This window comes from Zeugodacus cucurbitae, chromosome 3 (genome assembly GCF_028554725.1).
Source record: "Zeugodacus cucurbitae isolate PBARC_wt_2022May chromosome 3, idZeuCucr1.2, whole genome shotgun sequence".
Lineage (NCBI taxonomy): Eukaryota > Metazoa > Arthropoda > Insecta > Diptera > Tephritidae > Zeugodacus > Zeugodacus cucurbitae.
The window spans coordinates 15,891,424-15,912,911 of NC_071668.1; the positions used below are offsets into that span (position 1 = coordinate 15,891,424).

The 21,488-nt window shown below is 37.1% G+C and overlaps 2 protein-coding genes across 2 annotated transcripts; both read right to left on the reverse strand.

Moving 5' to 3' along the window:
• Window positions 1–9,165: 9,165 nt before the first annotated feature.
• On the reverse strand, window positions 9,166–11,404 carry LOC128920238 (heat shock protein 70). Its single transcript, XM_054227134.1, has one exon. The coding sequence runs from the start codon at window positions 11,226–11,228 to the stop codon at window positions 9,318–9,320; it is 1,911 nt and encodes a 636-aa protein (XP_054083109.1). The 5' UTR covers window positions 11,229–11,404; the 3' UTR covers window positions 9,166–9,317.
• A 7,642-nt stretch (window positions 11,405–19,046) lies between these two features.
• Window positions 19,047–21,287, reverse strand: LOC128920089 (heat shock protein 70-like). Its single transcript, XM_054226484.1, has one exon. It carries the CDS (start codon window positions 21,107–21,109, stop codon window positions 19,199–19,201), a length of 1,911 nt encoding a protein of 636 aa, XP_054082459.1. The 5' UTR covers window positions 21,110–21,287; the 3' UTR covers window positions 19,047–19,198.
• Between the last annotated feature and the right edge of the window lie 201 nt (window positions 21,288–21,488).

Here is a 21,488-nt window from a genome sequence, read left to right on the forward strand (position 1 = left end):
CGAAGAGCATTCACGGCTGGTATTTATACCAAAATCACTCTTCACCGAATATTCCGGATGCTCTTTCTCGAAATTTCCACAGCAATCTACTAGTTGGGTGGAAATTTCTATGCGCATTGTCGCTCTCGCATGCTCTGCATTAATATTATTATCAATTCTACATACAAACCCAGGTATTTCTGACTTTGTAGCCGGCAATTTAAGTAGGAGAGAATCACAACAATAACTCTCTTCTCTCACAGCTGTTTAATGTCGCACAGTGGGGTTTATCAATTAATATGGTAAAACTATTATAGTTAAAATAAATAACTTTTTTTTACTAAAACTAAATAATAACGGTTTGTCATTAAAACATATTGGTTATACCAATCCAAACGAGCTGAGATAATTCATCAGAAAATTTAAAAAGCTGATAAATTTATCGTGATAAATAAATGAATTATAAGAATAAGAAATTTATTTAATAGGATAGCGATTACAATAAAAAAATAATTTAAAATAACTGTAAGGATTTTGATCAGCTTGTAAATTATATTTTTAATGAGTTCATTTTACTACTACATAGGAAGCCTACGAAGAACTTGAAGAAAAGCTAATTTAAAATAATTGTTGGAAATATTTGTTCAACCAGACATCTATGTATGTATCTGTTATATACTAGGGAGAAAGTAGTATATTTCACAGAAATATGACACTGTGCTTATTTGTTTGTTACGAAAAGGAATCAAAATAAAAGAAATAATACAAAATACTCTTAAATATTATTCTAGAAATTTTTATATTATATGTATTTACAAATGGACATTTTCATATACATATAAGAGGGATGATAGCTCAAAAATACTCAAAAAGTTGTAGATACTTTTAACGAATTACATGCATGGTTTTGTATAGTGAAGACAAAGTCTCTAGAGCTTTGAGTTCTCTTTGAAGAGTACATACTCTTTTCATAACATATTGCGCATATAAAGGTGCATCGCACACATTTTCGGATACATATGTATATAATACTATGCCGGCATCTGTTAGATTCTAGAACATCTAAGTATATAAGTATGTATGAACATATGTAGGTTAAATGTAAATATGTATGTATAGACGTATTGTTATTTGCTGGGGCAAAAGAAAATTAACTTTCTTGAAATTTCTGCAATTTAACGATCATTATTTGGATATAAAATAATAAAATATTAAAAATGATATATTATACTCAAATAAGAAATTCTTATAATCTCTTATATGTCCTAAGTTTAACAAAATAGCTCTATAGGAAGTATAGGAGGAGCCCACTCAGATAATATCAAAAATAGGAAAATGGGGTTGGTGATCGCTCCCAAACGTCAACCTTACCTTCGAGCGGTACCCCCTATTCACTACGAACGAGGCTCTGACGACCGATGAGGCTCTGAGGCGATAGAACTTAAGCACCAACGAATTACCTAATAATCTTAAACCCTCTGATTACCGAAACCGAAAAAATTGTGGATCAGCAGCTGATATACATACGTAATCTTATATCCAAAAGTCCCACTACCTTCGGCATGTTGGATAAAGTCTGGAGATCCATGCATACATATGTCATATCAATCGATGTCTTCGAAAGATTATGTGGATATTCTGGTCAAACGTTATTAGTAACACAGGCCTGTGGCCCGTAACAAAACAACTACCGATCCATATCGAAATTCGACGTCGTAAATGGAAGAGGATCGGCCACAGTTTTTTGGAATCAACTCACTTTTATTCACAAATTGTCTGATATATTCCATATAAAGTGAAATGGAGGTTTGGAAAAACTCTTATTCGGTAAAAGAGAATAGGAGGAGTATTTCTGGATCAGGCTATGCTAGGACATTTATAATTATAATTTGAGTCAAATTGGTTGAGCAGTATTAACCTAAAAGTAGGCTATAAGACGCGTCTCATTTCTGATATGAGTTAGATATAACGCTCCTGTATCATCCTTGTAGCTAAATTACACCTTCAAGTCCTAATTATTTACAATCAAAAGCTGTACTGAAATATGACTACACCTATTAAAGGACAGGTCTCCACAAACCAAACCATATGCAAAACTCTTTCAAGTACCAAGGAACACTCGTTTTTTTTCAGATTCTGAGTTCTCAAGTTATCACTTTCATGGCAGACGGACGAACAGTTGGAAATCGCGTAATCAATTCGTGTCGTCAGTCAACAGATGTCTGTTTTTTTATTATGTTAAAAGTTTATTATAATATAACAACATATGTATATAATACTATGCCGGCATCTGTTAGATTCTAGAACATTTAGGTATATATGTAACATATGTAGGTTAAATGTAAATATGTATGTATAGACGTATTGTTATTTGCTGGGGCAAAAGAAAATTAACGTTCTAGAAATTTCTGCAATTTAACGATCATTATTTGGAAATAAAATAATAAAATATTAAAAATGAATATTATACACAAATAAGAAATTCTTGTATGGCCTATGGCCTAAGTTTAAGGGAGGGGTAGGGTTTCAGCGTAAAAAAATCACTTTTTTGTGATTTTTTTATCTCAAATATCGATTAAGCAATTTTATTCAAACCTTCTATACATTATTGAGCATAGTTTTGACTATGTTCTGTAAATTTTTCATGCAAAAATATTAAACCATTCGCCCGTGACAGAGCTTCCCCTAGGACGTCTTGAGAAAAAAATGAATCAATTTAGCGGTGTTCACTGTAACTCGGGCGGAAATTATCCGAAAATGAAAAACCATAAAAATTTAGTTAAATTTTAAACAAATCTTCCACCCAACGTTCTCTGATTATTATTTTTTTATTTAAAAATTTTTGGCGGCCATCTAAAGTGTGAACCGTTATTTTCGACTAAAATTTCTGCCATTTTCAGGGTGGGAAACACCCTTAATGTTAAAAAATTGTTACTAAACGTAGGGGGGAGGTATTTTATATGAAGAAAATGTGTTCAAAGTTTGAAATGAATCGGTCGAGTAGTTTTCAAATGGCAGTGCACATGGACTTCGAAAAAGTAGTTTTGAGAAAAACGCGTTTAAAGCCGTAGCTGTTAGAGTTAGAGCGTTGGAGGCCCCGAGGCTAATTAAACAATAACTTCAAGAAATGTTAAACAATAAGATAAAATAAAAAAAAACGATTTTTCGAAAGTGAAAACCCTTACCCCGCCCTTACTAAAAGAGCCCTATAGGAATTATAGGAGGAGCCCACTCAGCTAATATCAAAAATAGGAAAATGGGGTTGGTGATCGCTCCCCAACGTCAACCTTACCTTCGAGCGGTACCCCCTATTCTTTACGAACGAGGCTCTGACGACCGAGTAGAGGCGGTATAACTTTAGCACCAACGAATCACCTAATAATCTTAAATCCTCTGATTACCGAAACCGAAAAAATTTTGGATCAGTAGCTGATATACATACGTAATCTTATATCCAAAAGTCCCGCTACCTTCGGCATGTTGGATAAAGTCTGAAAATCGACGCATACATATGTATAGGTATCCAGACGTATGAAGCTAAAAGTAATCGATTCAAGCGTGAAATTTATTGTCTTATATGGCTATGAGACGTGGAATATTGCAGTGATTGTCTTGCAAACGCTACCATCTTTTATCAATCGATGTCTTCGAAAGATTATGTGGATATTCTGGTCCAACGTTATTAGCAACACAGGCCTGTGGCCCGTAACAAAACAACTACCGATCCATATCGAAATTCGACGTCGTAAATGGAAGAGGATCGGCAACACTTTGCGAAAACCTCACACCGGTACTAATAGAAAAGTCGAAGCAGACGCATATAAAGCGGTTATTCTTGGAGGGAAATTCAAATTATATAAGATTAATTATAATTTGTTTATTGAGGCCCTATGTGTGAAGCGTCTTCATATTTTTTGGAATCAACTCACTTTTTTTCAGATACATACATATGTATGTGTACAAATTGTCTGATATATGCAATATAAAGTGAAATGGAGGTTTGGAAAAACTCTTATTCGGTAAATGAGAATAGGAGGAGTATTTCTGGATCAGGCTATGCGAGGACTTTTATAATTATAATTTGATTCAAATCGGTTGAGCAGTATTAACCTAAAAGTAGGCTATAAGACGCGTCTCATTTTTGAAATGAGTTAGATATAACGCTCCTGTATCATCCTTGTAGCTAAATTACACCTTCAAATCTTAATTCTTTACATTGAAAAGCTGATGCTGATGACTAAACGTATTAAAGGGCAGGACCCCACAAACCAAACCATATGCAAAACTATTTCAAGTACCAAGGAACACTCGTACCAAATTTTTTTCAGTTTCTGAGTTAATGCTCAAGTTATCACTTTCATGACAGATGGACGAACAGTTGGAAATCGCGTAATCAATTCGTGTCGTCAGTCAACAGATGTCTGTTATTTTATTATGTTAAAAGTTTATTATAATATTATATAAGAATATGCAAAAATATGGGGGATGGGGTCATATGTAGAAGTTCACGCAAGTGAGGAAAGTTTCTGATTGCCATTCACTTGGGAGTGGCCAGGAACGATTCTTTTGCATATGACTCAAGCAGCTCACGACTTCCGGTTTTAGACCAAGTATCCCCTGGGTAGCTAACAGACATCCGTTTGGAGGCGAGCTAAAGTGAGAAGGCGAAGCCCGCTTCTGCGGTTGTGCGTAGGGCTTGGGACCCACCACATAAAAAAATATTCCCCAATGAAAACAAACACCGAGCCTCGGATGAGAAACCCCCGTTTTGATGACGACCCCTGCAAACGTACTAAGGATCATGATTTGAGGGCATGCACCTGGAATGTCCGGACTCTTAATTGGGAAGGTGCCTCTGCCTAGCTGGTTGATGTCCTCATACAACCAAAGGCTGACATCACCGCCGTCCAAGAAGTGCGATGGACGGGACAAGGACGGAAGAAGGTGGGTACTTGTGACATCTACTACAGCGGCCATATAAAGGAGCGCAAATTTGGTGTTGGATTTGTGGTGGGAGAGAGACTACGTCGCCGAGTCCTGGCATTCACCCCGGTGGATGAACGTCTTGCCACAATCCGCATCAAAGCGAGGTTCTTCAACATATCGCTGATTTGCGCCCACGCCCCAACGGAAGAGAAGGACGATGTGACCAAAGATGCTTTCTATGAGCGCCTAGAATGCACCTATGAGCGCTGCCCCCGCCACGATGTCAAAATCGTGCTTGGCGATTTTAACGTCAGGGTGGGTAAAGAAGGTGTTTTTGGCACAACAGTCGGAAAATTCAGCCTCCATGACGAAACATCGCCAAACGGCCTGAAGCTGATCGACTTCGCTGGGGCCCGAAATATGGTTGTTTGTAGTACCAGATTCCAGCATAAAAAAATTCATCAAGCAACGTGGCTGTCCCCTGATCGAAACACGCGCAATCAAATCGATCACGTTGTGATAGACGGAAGACATGTCTCCAGTGTTTTAGACGTGCGTACGCTCCGAGGACCAAACATTGACTCGGACCATTATCTAGTAGCAGCAAAGATACGCACTCGCCTCTGTGCAGCAAAGAACGCCCGTCAACAAACACAAGGAAGGTTCGACGTCGAAAAGCTGCAATCACAACCGACAGCCGAACGATTTTCTACTCGACTTGCACTCCTGCTCTCTGAGAGCACTCATCAGCATCTCGATATAAGGGAGCTGTGGAACGGCATCTCAAACTCATTGCATACCGCTGCAGCCGAAACAATTGGTCTCCGGCAACGCCAAAAAACCAGTTGGTACGATGAGAATTGTCGTTCCGCAGTGGAGAGAAAACAGACTGCCTACCTCGCAACGTTGCGATCGACCACAACACGTTCGGGGTGGGATAGATATCGAGAACTGAAGAGGGAAGCGAGACGCATTTGCAGACTTAAAAAGAAAGAGGCCGAAATGCGTGAGTATGAAAAGCTTGGAAAGCTGGCCGACATGGGTAATGCTCGAAAATTTTATGACAAGATGAGGCGATTTACAGAAGGTTTCAAGACCGGAGCATTATCATGTAGGGACCGAGGAGGTAATCTGGTAACGGATGTCCAGAGCATACTGGGATTATGGAGGGAACACTTCTCCGACCTGCTCAATGGCAGTGAAAGTACAACACCAGGAGATGGCGAACCCGATTTCCCAATCGATGACGATGGAATAGATGTTCCATTACCCGACCATGAAGAAATTCGAATAGCAATTACCCGCTTGAAGAACAACAAAGCGGCGGGGACCAATGGATTACCGGTCGAGCTATACAAATACGGCGGCGAAGAACTGATAAGGTGCATGCATCAGCTTCTTTGTAGAATATGGTCGGAAGGAAGCATGCCTGACGATTGGAATCTTAGTGTGCTCTGCTCTGCCCTCTATAAGAAGGGAGACCCCACAATCTGCGCCAACTACCGTGGTATAAGTTTCCTCAATATCGCATATAAGGTTTTGTCGAGCGTATTGTGTGAAAGACTAAAGCCCACCGTCAACGAACTGATTGGACCTTATCAGTGTGGCTTTAGACCTGGAAAATCTACAATGGACCAGATATTCACCATGCGCCAAATCTTGGAAAAGACCCGAGAGAGAAGAATCGATACTCACCACCTTTTTATCGATTTTAAAGCTGCCTTCGATAGCACGAAAAGGAGCTGCCTTTATGCCGCGATGTCTGAATTTGGTATCCCTGCAAAACTAATACGGCTATGTAAGCTGACGTTGAGCAATACCAAAAGATCCGTCAGGATCGAGAAGGACCTCTCCGAGCCGTTCGATACCAAACGAGGCTTCAGACAGGGTGACTCACTATCGTGCGACTTCTTCAATCTATTGCTGGAAAAAATAATACGAGCTGCAGAGCTAAATAGAGAGGGTACAATGTTCTACAAGAGTGTACAGCTCCTGGCGTATGCCGATGATATTGATATCATCGGAAGCAACAACCGCGCCGTTTGTTCTGCGTTTTCCAGACTAGATAAAGAAGCGAAGCGTATGGGTCTGGTGGTGAATGAGGACAAGACGAAATATCTCCTGTCATCAAACAAACAGTCACTGTTGACAGTCATAACTTTGAAGTTGTAGATAATTTCGTTTATCTGGGAACCAGCTTTAACAACACCAACAATGTCAGCCTTGAAATCCAACAGGTGCTACTTTGGACTGAGTAGGCAATTGAAAAGTAAAGTCCTCTCTCGACGAACCAAAATCAAACTCTATAAGTCGCTCATTATTCCCGTCCTGATGTATGGCGCTGAAGCGTGGACGATGACAACATCCGATGAGACGACTCTTGGGGTTTTCGAGAGAAAGGTTTTGCGCAAGATTATGGTCATTGGCAACGGCGAATACCGCAGACGATGGAACGATGAGCTGTACGATTTATACGACGACAGCAAAAAGGAGGAATGAGTGGCGCGCTCCGGTGGATTCGGCTATAATCGCTTAAAGCGGTTCCTACGCCAAATATATATATATATATATATATATGCAAAATACTCCAGCTAAAGTTTCTTGTTATTAGAAAATTTAAGCAAATATGAACAAACTGATCATATGACAGAAGTTTACAATTGTAGGAAGATAAAAAAGATTCTCGAAAGTGTGAAATTTTGATCAAACAACACTTCAGAATCACCAGAATTTACCACAGCTCAAAGTGATTGAAATTAACACGTGCTTTATTCTGGGATACGACAGTAAACAACAAAGGAGTTGGAAAAGCCGAAGACTCAATCATAAGTTTTATAGCAACCAAATGTGGAAAGGGACCGAGCCAACTCACAGGGTAATAAGAATAATGGATTTCGAAATTGAATTATCGAAAAAGTAAGTTGAATAAGTGGATAAAATTGTATTTCATTCCCTCGGCTAAGTCTAATATATTAAATGAAATAAACAAATTTTTTTCTTGAGGAAATTGGTCAAGCTCAAATACTTTTATTATAAATCGATTTAGAGCTTATGAGGATAGGTTGATTTCAGGAGTTGAAACAAGGGTATTTTTATAATTATTTTTATATATATTTAACATATTTAAAGTATTTAAAAAGACACAAAAATAATCAGGGGTGTTGTGGAATCCAAGACAGATTTGCTGAATGTCAGAATGGCAAACCAATTCTGATTTTCATTGGTGTCACAGAATCTGATTTGATTTTCGTCCTTTCGAATATAAGCAAACCAATATTCGAATCAGCTGTTCTGCTATTTATTCATGGGGAAAAAATAGCAAGACATGTTTTTGGAATTGTAATCATATAATTAGTTCAAAATATTCATTAAACCCAAAAAATATAATTAAAATGAGAAATTATTTCAGCTTTTATTTTATTTGGCAATGAAAGTAGCGCGAAAAAAAGAAAGTTTTAAGGAATCACAGTAGATCGCTTTATGCTCAAAGGAAGTCAAAAATAGTAATTATTTTTATGTAAAAATGTATATATTTAAGTGTATATATACAGTGGAACTTCTTTAACTCAAATTACTATAATCCACAAAAAACTTTGAGGAAATTTGTATGGAATTACCTTTCAATGCCACTTCAGGAGTTCGAGTTATGGAGAACTTCGAGTTATGGAAGGAAATTTATATGAAATTTGATTTTTAAACGCTATTGCCAATTTAAAAGTTCAAGTAATGGAGATCTTCGAGTTATGGAAGTTACACTGTAAATTGTTTAACTTTTATATAAAAAGATAGATATTTCCATGATCTAATCTGAATTACTTATTTTGTAAATTTTTTAGAATATTTCATTTTTTTTCGTTGAATTCAATAATTACGTCATTTAGAGTTGTTATCTTATTTTTTAAACATAATTATATTTTTTCCAAAGCGTTTTAACGGCAAATCAGAATAAATTTGAACAAAAAGTCTCAAATCTGCCAACCCTGAAGCTCTTGATTTGTTTCTGATAGTTAAACCGATAAAATTGGTTTCCATGACACCTAAAACCAATAGAATTTCTGATTCGAACATCAAACCAATAATATCAGAATTCATGACACGAACCAGAATTTTTTGTCGGTTTAAATTCTGATTCCGACAACAACCCTGACTATTTTCCAAATTTTGAAACCCACCCAACTCCTTAAAATCTCTTTACGCAATCAATCAAATAAATTCTTTTAGATATCGAAACAAAATTTTTTTATATAAATAATTTGTTCATTTTATATATTTTCAGTCTTTTTTGATTTTACAAGATAATTTCTCTAAAAACTAATTTAAATAGTTAAATCTTAAAAATTTAGGTAACAACTCACGACTATGATACTATAATTTTACATTAATGTAGAGATCTATTTCTATAATAAATTAGTTTAATCTACTTCTTCAACAGTGGGTCCAGTATGTCCACCATTGAATCCACCCGCTTGTTGACCACAAGACGCTCCTTGCGCACCACCACTATGTAGTTTTGTCATGAGTGGTGTACAAAGTTTGGTGAGTGTGTTCATTTTGTCTTCGTACTCTTCTTTGTCGGCCAACGAGTTGGCATCCAGCCACTTGATGGTGTCATCACAAGCCTTCAACGCTTCACTCTTCTCTTGAGCACTCAATTTATCACCAGCACCGTCCAACGCTTGCTTCACGCCAAACACATAACTCTCCAAGTTATTTCTTGCCGCGATCTTATTGCGTTGTCGTTCATCTTCTTCGGCATAACGTTCCGCCTCGTTCACCATACGATCGATTTCGGATTGTGAAAGACGTCCTTTGTCGTTCTTGATGGTGATGTTCTTGGCATTGCCTGAACTCATTTCCTTCGCTGTTACGTTCAGAATACCATTGGCGTCCAGATCGAAGGTTACCTCAATCTGTGGCACTCCACGTGGTGCAGGCGGTATGCCGGACAAGTCGAAGGTACCCAGACGATTGTTATCCTTGGTCATCACACGTTCACCCTCGTACACTTGGATTGTGACACCAGGTTGGTTGTCGGAGTATGTTGAGAATGTCTGAGTTTGTTTGCATGGAATTCGGCAATTTCGTTCAATGATTTTCGTCATTACACCACCAGCCGTTTCGATACCCAAGGACAATGGTGCTACGTCGACCAATAGTACATCCTGAATTTCACTGCTCTTGTCACCACTTAGGATAGCAGCTTGAACGGCTGCACCATATGCAACCGCCTCATCCGGATTGATTGAGAGATTCAGACTCTTGCCACAGAAGAACGACTGTAGTAGACTTTGTACCTTTGGAATACGTGTGGAACCACCAACCAATACGATGTCATGTATCTGATTTTTGTCCATCTTCGCGTCTTTCAACGCTTTCTCTACTGGATCCAACGTCTGACGGAATAGGTCGGCACACAATTCTTCAAAGCGGGCTCGTGACACTTTCGTGTAAAAGTCAACTCCTTCGAACAGTGCATCAACTTCGATGGTGGCTTCGGTGCTCGATGACAATGTACGTTTCGCCCGTTCAGCTGCTGTACGTAGACGACGTAATGCTCTTGGATTCGAACGCAGATCCTTTTTGTACTTTCGTTTGAACTCATCAGCCAAGTGTGTAACCAGTCGATTGTCAAAGTCTTCACCACCAAGATGTGTGTCACCAGCAGTTGCACGCACTTCGAATAATGAGCCCTCGTCAATGGTCAAGATGGAGACATCAAAAGTACCACCGCCCAAATCGAAGATCAGAACATTACGTTCACCTTTCAGATTCTTATCCAGACCGTAGGCTAAGGCGGCTGCTGTGGGTTCATTGATGATTCGCAGTACATTCAAACCAGCAATACGACCGGCATCCTTTGTGGCCTGTCTCTGTGAGTCATTGAAGTAAGCTGGTACTGTGATGACGGCGTCTGTCACTGTTGTGCCCAGATATGCCTCAGCGGTCTCCTTCATTTTGGTCAACACCATGGACGAGATTTCTTCTGGTGCAAAGCGTTTGTTCTCCCCTTTGTACTCCACACTGATCTTTGGTTTGCCACCGTCGCTCACCACTTTGAATGGCCAGTGTTTGACATCTTCCATAATTTTCGGATCGTCATACTTGCGTCCAATCAATCGCTTCGCGTCGAATACTGTGTTCTTTGGATTCATGGCCACCTGGTTCTTTGCCGCATCGCCAATGAGTCGCTCCGAATCTGTGAAGGCAACATAACTGGGTGTTGTGCGGTTGCCTTGGTCGTTGGCGATGATCTCCACTTTGCCGTGTTGGAAGACACCAACACAGGAGTATGTTGTTCCCAAATCAATACCAATTGCTACCATTTTGACTTGTGTTTTTCTTATACTTATTCTTCACTTGGAACTTTTTAATACTATACTTTTTAAAACTTTTAATATAATTTATATCACTTTGTGTGTCAAAAACACTTTCACGTTTTCTTATTACAATCTCTTGAAGAGTTGTTTATACTTTGCTTGCTTATTGAATTCTGAAACGAAGAGCATTCACGGCTGGTATTTATACCAAAATCACTCTTCACCGAATATTCCGGATGCTCTTTCTCGAAATTTCCACAGCAATCTACTAGTTGGGTGGAAATTTCTATGCGCATTGTCGCTCTCGCATGCTCTGCATTTATATTATTATCAATTATACATACAAACAAAGGTATTTCTGACTTTGTAGCCGGCAATTTAAGTATGAGAGAATCACAACAATAACTCTCTTCTCCCACAGCTGTTTAATGTCGCACAGTGGGGTTTATCAATTAATATGGTAAAACTATTATAGTTAAAATAAATAACTTTTTTTACTAAAACTAAATAATAACGGTTTGTCATTAAAACATATTGGTTATACCAATCCAAACGAGCTGAGATAATTCATCAGAAAATTTAAAAAGCTGATAAATTTATCGTGATAAATAAATGAATTATAAGAATAAGAAATTTATTTAATAGGATAGCGATTACAATAAAAAAATAATTTAAAATAACTGTAAGGATTTTGATCAGCTTGTAAATTATATTTTTAATGAGTTCATTTTACTATTACATAGGAAGCCTACGAAGAACTTGAAGAAAAGCAAATTTAAAATAATTAATTGCTGGAAATATTTATTGAACCAGACATCTATGTATCTGTTATATACTAGGGAGAAAGTAGTATATTGCACAGAAATATGACACTGTGCTTATTTGTTTGTTACGAAAAGGAATCAAAATAAAAGAAATAATACAAAATACTCTTAAATATTATTCTAGAAATTTTTATATTATATGTATTTACAAATGGACATTTTCATATACATATAAGAGGGATGATACCTCAAAAATACTCAAAAAGTTGTAGATACTTTTAACGAATTAAATGCATGGTTTCGTATAGTGAAGAGAAAGTCTCTAGAGCTTTGAGTTCTCTTTGAAGAGTACATACTCTTTTCATAACATATTGCGTATATAAAGGTGCATCGCACACATTTTCGGATACATATGTATATAATACTATGCCGGCATCTGTTAGATTCTAGAACATTTAGGTATATATGTAACATATGTAGGTTAAATGTAAATATGTATGTATAGACGTATTGTTATTTGCTGGGGCAAAAGAAAATTAACGTTCTAGAAATTTCTGCAATTTAACGATCATTATTTGGAAATAAAATAATAAAATATTAAAAATGAATATTATACACAAATAAGAAATTCTTGTGATATCTTCTATGGCCTAAGTTTAAGGGAGGGGTAGGGTTTCAGCGTAAAAAAATCACTTTTTTTGTGATTTTTTTATCTCAAATATCGATTAAGCAATTTTATTCAAACCTTCTATACATTATTGAGCATAGTTTTGACTATGTTCTGTAAATTTTTCATGCAAAAATATTAAACCATTCGCCCGTGACAGAGCTTCCCCTAGGACGTCTTGAGAAAAAAATGAATCAATTTAGCGGTGTTCACTGTAACTCGGGCGGAAATTATCCGAAAATGAAAAACCATAAAAATTTAGTTAAATTTTAAACAAATCTTCCACCCAACGTTCTCTGATTATTATTTTTTTATTTAAAAATTTTTGGCGGCCATCTAAAGTGTGAACCGTTATTTTCGACTAAAATTTCTGCCATTTTCAGGGTGGGAAACACCCTTAATGTTAAAAAATTGTTACTAAACGTAGGGGGGAGGTATTTTATATGAAGAAAATGTGTTCAAAGTTTGAAATGAATCGGTCGAGTAGTTTTCAAATGGCAGTGCACATGGACTTCGAAAAAGTAGTTTTGAGAAAAACGCGTTTAAAGCCGTAGCTGTTAGAGTTAGAGCGTTGGAGGCCCCGAGGCTAATTAAACAATAACTTCAAGAATATTGCTTAGATCGGATTAAAATTTTGAGGACATATTCTTGAAATGTTAAACAATAAGATAAAATAAAAAAAAACGATTTTTCGAAAGTGAAAACCCTTACCCCGCCCTTACTAAAAGAGCCCTATAGGAATTATAGGAGGAGCCCACTCAGCTAATATCAAAAATAGGAAAATGGGGTTGGTGATCGCTCCCCAACGTCAACCTTACCTTCGAGCGGTACCCCCTATTCTTTACGAACGAGGCTCTGACGACCGAGTAGAGGCGGTATAACTTTAGCACCAACGAATCACCTAATAATCTTAAATCCTCTGATTACCGAAACCGAAAAAATTTTGGATCAGTAGCTGATATACATACGTAATCTTATATCCAAAAGTCCCGCTACCTTCGGCATGTTGGATAAAGTCTGAAAATCGACGCATACATATGTATAGGTATCCAGACGTATGGAGCTAAAAGTAATCGATTCAAGCGTGAAATTTATTGTCTTATATGGCTATGAGACGTGGAATATTGCAGTGATTGTCTTACAAACGCTACCATCTTTTATCAATCGATGTCTTCGAAAGATTATGTGGATATTCTGGTCCAACGTTATTAGTAACACAGGCCTGTGGCCCGTAACAAAACAACTACCGATCCATATCGAAATTCGACGTCGTAAATGGAAGAGGATCGGCAACACTTTGCGAAAACCTCACACCGGTACTAATAGAAAAGTCGAAGCAGACGCATAAAAAGCGGTTATTCTTGGAGGGAAATTCAAATTAAATAAGATTAATTATTATTTGTTTATTGAGGCCCTATGTGTGAAGCGTCTTCATCTTTTTTAGAATCAACTTACTTTTATTCAGATACATACATATGAGTCTCAGAAATTGTCCGATATATTCAATATGAAGTGAAATGGAGGTTGAATGAGATGAGAGAAATGGATCAGGCTATGCGAGGACTTTTATAATTATAATTTGATTCAAATCGGTTGAGCAGTATTAACCTAAAAGTAGGCTATACGCGTCTCATTTTTGAAATGAGTTAGATAAAACGCTCCTGTATCATGCTTGTAGCTAAATTACACCTTCAAGTCCTAATTATTTACATTCAAAAGCTGTACTGCAATATGACTACACCCATTAAAGGGCAGGTCCCCACAAACCAAACCATATGCAAAACTCAGAAAGAAAAACTCAAAGATCAGACAATGATATTCTTATAGGATTTTCATCGCTGAACACGAATATGACCTCCAAAAGTGCCTATCACGTCGAAATTTTGAGCAAAATGGACTCAAAATCTCATAAAACCCTGTTTTTGGCCTTTTTTGATCACGTCTAGAGAATTATGCTGACGTGCTAGAAGTCTCTAATTAGGCTTAAATTGAAGCTTAAACTGTCAACTATAAGAGTCAAAACGAAAAAGTTTTGAATCAGTCAAAAATTTTCATATAGCACAACTTCATGTGCGCGCCGTAGTGCCCTAGTGTACCGCTCTATGAGTGCAAGACTTCTAGCACGTCAGCATAATTCTCTAAACGTGATCAAAAAAGGGCAAAAACAGGATTTTTTGAGACTTTGAGTCCATTTTGCTCAAAATCTCGACGTGATAGGCACTTTTGGAGGTAATATTCGTGTTCAGCGATGAAAATCCTATAAGAATATCATTGTCTGATCTTTGATGCATTTTTTGTGTCGACCAGTGTAAGTGGATAAAATTGTATTTCATTCACTCTGCTAAGTCTAATATATTAAATGAAATAAACAAATTTTTTTCTTGAAGAAATTGGTCAAGCTCTTTTATTATAAATCGATTTAGAGCTTATGAGGATAGGTGGATTTCAGGAGTTGAAACAAGGGTATTTTTACAATTATTGTTATATACATTTAACATATATCTGATTGGATAGGATAAGCAAACCAATATTCGAATCAGCTGTTCTGCTATTTATTCATGGGGAAAAATTAGCAAGACATGTTTTTGGAATTGTAATCATATAATTAGTTCAAAATATTCATTAAACACAAAAAATATAATTAAAATGAGAAATTATTTCAGCTTTTATTTTATTTGGCAATGAAAGTAGCGGGAAAAAAAGAAAGTTTTAAGGAATCACAGTAGAACGCTTTATGCTCAAAGGAAGTCAAAAATAGTAATTATTTTTATGTAAAAATGTATATATTTAAGTGTATATATACAGTGGAACTTCTTTAACTCAAATTACCATAATCCACAAAAACAACTTTGAGGAAATTTGTATGGAATTGCCTTTCAATGCCACTTCAGGAGTTCGAGTTATGGAGAACTTCGAGTTATAGAAATTCGAGTTATGGAAGGAAATTTGTATGTAATTTGATTTTTAAACGCTATTGCAATTTAAAAGTTCAAGTAATGGAGATCTTCGAGTTATGGAAGTTCCACTGTATATTGTTTAACTTTTATATAAAAAGATAGATATTTCCATGATCTAATCTGAATTACTTATTTTGTAAATTTTTTAGAATATTTTATTTTTTTCCGTTGAATTCAATAATTACGTCATTTAGAGTTCTTATCTTATTTTTTAATAATAACACTGTCCAACAGCATTTTTGGAACAGAATAGCGACTCTATAATTCTGAAAGGGTATGTTGAGTAGATCATTTTTGTAGAACAAACTTATGGTCCAGCACGTCTGAGTTTTTTTTTTTACAGTGGGTCAAAGTTTTCATTTTTTGGTCGAAGGGAGCATTATACTATATGAGGATTATTTTTGTGGAAGATCTTAACCCTCTAACTGGTTTCTTTTGGGTCAATTTGACCCTTTTTTCGAGAAAATCAAAAAATATCCTTTAAAAAAGGACATTTAAGGGTTAAAATATTCTACGGAAATGTTTGGCGGAAAATTTCAGTGGGGGTCACCAAAGACACCATTGTTGTAAATAAAGCTCTTTACGATTAATTGGCAAAATTACACGCCAACATATACAAAGTAGGTGAAAACGTCAAGTTCGGCCGGGCCAAACACTGAATTCTCGCGTCTAGTCAGCTGTGACTTACAAATCGGGTGTGATAAAATTAGGCATAATTGACTTACTAAGCAGTACATATCGGGTGTGATTTTTACTAAAATTAATATAAAAAAGAACAATTAAAGCTTAAATAAGCATGGCGGATTCTGTTTGCAAATTAAGAGATTGGTTTTGTTTTATTTGTGGACATTTTACGCACCTTCAATGCAGAAGAAAGATATTCCCTACAATTGAAGAACCATATTTTCTTTTCTTTGGAATACGATTTTTATGTGAAACTTGGATACCAAAAACTGTATGTACTACTTGCGAAAGTGGTCTTTTGACCTGGTACAAAGGCGGTACTAAGGCGCTGCCATTTTCTGCGCCTATTATATGGATTGAACCTGAAAATCACAAATCAGATACATGCTATTTCTGCGTAAATTACAAATTTGGTAGAAGCCAAAGGCACCACGCGATAATGACATACGAAGCAACAAATAATGTCATTTTACCAGAAGTGCGCTGTGAAGGTGTTCCGGTGCCTCAACCGCCTACACATACATTTTCGGAAAATATAACATACGCCAATACAGAAATAACAACGGCGGTTGAAAACATATCAGATATAAGTTACTTGCCTCCTGGTGGTTTAAACATATGTCCTAATTTGATAGACCAAGCTTATTTTGAAGATCTTGTAAGAGATTTAGGACTAACAAAATAGAAAGCTGAAATATTATGTTCCAGATTGAAAAACAGCAATTTGATAAAAGCCGATGTAAAAGTTACATCGCCAAGAAAAAGACACGCCGATTTAGAAAGTTATTTTAAAAAATCAGAAGAACTTGTGTACTGTTGCAGTATTGAAGAGGTTCTAAAATATCTAAAGCTTCCACTGGACTCTTCCGCTTGGCGACTATTTATAGATAGTTCAAAACACAGCACAACAGTTTTACTGCACAATGGAAATCAGCATCCATCAATACCGGTTGCGTATTCCACAAAAAGGAGGAAACATACGCAAATATTTCAAATCTCTTAAATACAATTGAATACTATAAATATAAATGGGAAGTATGCGCAGACTTCAAAATGATTGCAATATTGACTGGAATGCAAACAGGATACACAAAATATATGTGCTTTCTTTGTAAATGGGATTCACGTGCTACCAGCAGCCATTATCATATTAAATATTTCGAAGAACGTAAAGAAAATATTATTGGTGACTTAAATGTAATCCACTAATCTCTTGTCCCAAAAGATAAGGTCATACTTCCACCGCTGCATATTAAGTTGGGCGTGGTGAAAAATTTTATTAAAAGCTTAAATACACAAGGATATGCTTTCAAACGCATTCAAACAATTTTCCCCAGATTATCTGCAGCAAAATTAAAAGAAGGTAAAATACGGTTTTAAGAAATAATTTATTTCATTTAATGTAAACTACCTTTTCTAGGAATACTCGTTGGACCCGATATAAGAAAATTATTACAAGATGAAAAATTGTATGGTCATCTGTCGGATATGCAAAAGACAGCATTTGACTTTATGCAGCTGGTTATATCAGAATTCCTTGGAAACTCAAAAGCACAAAACTATGCAGAAAATATTGAAAGCATGCTAATCGGTTTTAACAATATTGGCGTAAAGATGTCACTAAAGCTGCATTTTCTGCACTCTCATCTCAATTTTTTTAAAGAAAACCTTGGAGCGGTTTCAGATGAACACGGTGAAAGGTTTCATCAGGATATAAAGGTATTGGAAGAAAGATTCAAAGGGAAATCCCAAACTGTAATGCTTGCTGAATACGTATGGGGCTTGTACAGAAACCTTGACACATCGGAACATTCAAGTCAAGCTAAATACAGGAAAGCACATTAAGTTTAATCTTTAATCCATTGTCCTACTATTGCTGAAGCAAAAAAATAAATATGTACATACTATAATAAACCACTATTAAAACAAAATTATAATTTATCAATCGTAAAGAGCTTTATTTACAACAATGGTGTCTTTGGTGACCCCCACTGAAATTTTCCGCCAAACATTTCCGTAGAATATTTTACTCCATAAATGTCCTTTTTTAAAGGATATTTTTTGATTTTCTCGAAAAAATGGTCAAATTGACCCATAAAGAAACCAGTTAGAGGGTTAAGATCTTCCACAAAAATAATCCTCATGCAATTCCACAATACAACTCTGACCATAAGAATTCTCTCAGACATTAACTTACAACATTTTTTTCATATAGTATAATGCTCCCTTCGACCAAAAAATGAAAACTTTGACCCACTGTAAAAAAAAACTCAGACGTACTGGACCATAAGTTTGTTCTACAAAAATGATCTACTCAACATACCCTTTCAGAATTATAGGGTCGCTATTCTGTTCCATTCAAAAAGTCTTCATTTGTTGGACAGTGTAATTATATTTTTTCCAAAGAATTTTAACGGCAAATCAGAATAAATTTGAACAAAATGTCTCAAATCTGCCAGCCCTGAAGCTCTTGGTTTGTTTCTGATAGTTAAACCGATAAAATTGGTTTCCATGACACCTAAAACCAATAGAATTTCTGATTCGAACATCAAACCAATAATATCAGAATTCATGAGAGGAACCAGAATTTTTTGTCTGTTTGAATTCTGATTCCGACAACTGTCAGATTCCACAACAACCCTGAATATTTTCCAAATTTTGAAACCCACCCAACTCCTTAAAATCTCTTTACGCAATCAATCAAATAAATTCTTTTAGATATCGAAACAAAAATTTTTTATATAAATTTGTTCATTTTCTATATTTTCAGTCTTTTTTGATTTTATATGGTATTTTCTCTACAATCTAATTTAACTAAAAATCTTAAAAATTTAGGTAACAACTCACGACTATGATACTACAATTTTACATTAATGTAGAGATCTATTTCTATAATAAATTAGTTTAATCTACTTCTTCAACAGTGGGTCCAGTATGTCCACCATTGAATCCGCCCGCTTGTTGACCACAAGACGCTCCTTGTGCACCACCGCTATGTAGTTTTGTCATGAGTGGTGTACAAAGTTTGGTGAGCATGTTCATTTTGTCTTCGTACTCTTCTTTGTCGGCCAATGAGTTGGCATCCAGCCACTTGATGGTGTCATCACAAGCCTTCAACGCTTCACTCTTCTCCTGAGCACTCAATTTATCACCAGCACCGTCCAACGCTTGCTTCACGCCAAACACATAACTCTCCAAGTTATTTCTGGCCCCGATCTTATTGCGTTGTCGTTCATCTTCTTCGGCATAACGTTCCGCCTCGTTCACCATGCGATCGATTTCGGATTGTGAAAGACGTCCTTTGTCGTTCTTGATGGTGATGTTCTTGGCATTGCCTGAACTCATTTCCTTCGCTGCTACGTTCAGAATACCATTGGCGTCCAGATCAAAGGTTACCTCAATCTGTGGCACTCCACGTGGTGCAGGCGGTATGCCGGACAAGTCGAAGGTACCCAGTCGATTGTTATCCTTGGTCATCACACGTTCACCCTCATACACTTGGATTGTGACACCAGGTTGGTTGTCGGAGTATGTTGAGAATGTCTGAGTTTGTTTGCATGGAATTCGGCAATTTCGTTCAATGATCTTCGTCATAACACCACCAGCCGTTTCGATACCCAAAGACAATGGTGCTACGTCGACCAACAGCACATCCTGAATTTCACTGCTCTTGTCACCACTTAGGATAGCAGCTTGAACGGCTGCACCATATGCAACCGCCTCATCCGGATTGATTGAGAGATTCAGACTCTTGCCACAGAAGAACGACTGTAGTAGACTTTGTACCTTTGGAATACGTGTGGAACCACCGACCAATACGATGTCATGTATCTGATTTTTGTCCATCTTCGCGTCTTTCAACGCTTTCTCTACTGGATCCAACGTCTGACGGAATAGGTCGGCACACAATTCTTCAAAGCGGGCTCGTGACACTTTCGTGTAAAAGTCAACTCCTTCGAATAGTGCATCAACTTCGATGGTGGCTTCGGTGCTCGATGACAATGTACGTTTCGCACGTTCAGCTGCTGTACGTAGACGACGTAATGCTCTTGGATTCGAACGCAGATCCTTTTTGTACTTTCGTTTGAACTCATCAGCCAAGTGTGTAACCAGTCGGTTGTCGAAGTCTTCACCACCAAGATGTGTGTCACCAGCAGTTGCACGCACTTCGAATAATGAGCCCTCGTCAATGGTCAAGATGGAGACATCAAAAGTACCACCGCCCAAATCGAAGATCAGAACATTACGTTCACCTTTCAGATTCTTATCCAGACCGTAGGCTAAGGCGGCTGCTGTGGGTTCATTGATGATTCGCAGTACATTCAAACCAGCAATACGACCGGCATCCTTTGTGGCCTGTCTCTGTGAGTCATTGAAGTAAGCTGGTACTGTGATGACGGCGTCTGTCACTGTTGTGCCCAGATATGCCTCAGCGGTCTCCTTCATTTTGGTCAACACCATGGACGAGATTTCTTCTGGTGCAAAGCGTTTGTTCTCACCTTTGTACTCCACGCTGATCTTTGGTTTGCCACCGTCGCTCACCACTTTGAATGGCCAATGTTTGACATCCTCCATAATTTTCGGATCGTCATACTTGCGTCCAATCAATCGCTTCGCGTCGAATACTGTGTTCTTTGGATTCATGGCCACCTGGTTCTTTGCCGCATCGCCAATGAGTCGTTCCGAATCTGTGAAGGCAACATAACTGGGTGTTGTGCGGTTGCCTTGGTCGTTGGCGATGATCTCCACTTTGCCGTGTTGGAAGACACCAACACAGGAGTATGTTGTTCCCAAATCAATACCAATTGCTACCATTTTGACTTGTGTTTTTCTTATACTTATTCTTCACTTGGAACTTTTTAATACTATACTTTTTAAAACTTTTAAATTTATTTATATCACTTTGTGTGTTAAAAACACTTTCACGTTTGTTTATTACAATCTCTTGAAGAGTTGTTTATACTTTGCTTGCTTATTGAATTCTGAAACGAAGAGCATTCACGGCTGGTATTTATACCAAAATCACTTTTCACCGAATATTCCGGATGCTCTTTCTCGAAATTTCCACAGCAATCTACTAGTTGGGTGGAAATTTCTATGCGCATTGTCGCTCTCGCATGCTCTGCATTAATATTATTATCAATTCTACATACAAACACAGGTATTTTGACTTTGTAGCCGGCAATTTAAGTAT

What these genes read in the sequence shown, in the direction of transcription:
- LOC128920238 (XM_054227134.1), bottom strand. Translation starts at nt 11,228, where the DNA reads ATGGTAGCAATTGGTATTGATTTGGGAACAACATACTCCTGTGTTGGT.
- LOC128920089 (XM_054226484.1), bottom strand. Translation starts at nt 21,109, where the DNA reads ATGGTAGCAATTGGTATTGATTTGGGAACAACATACTCCTGTGTTGGT.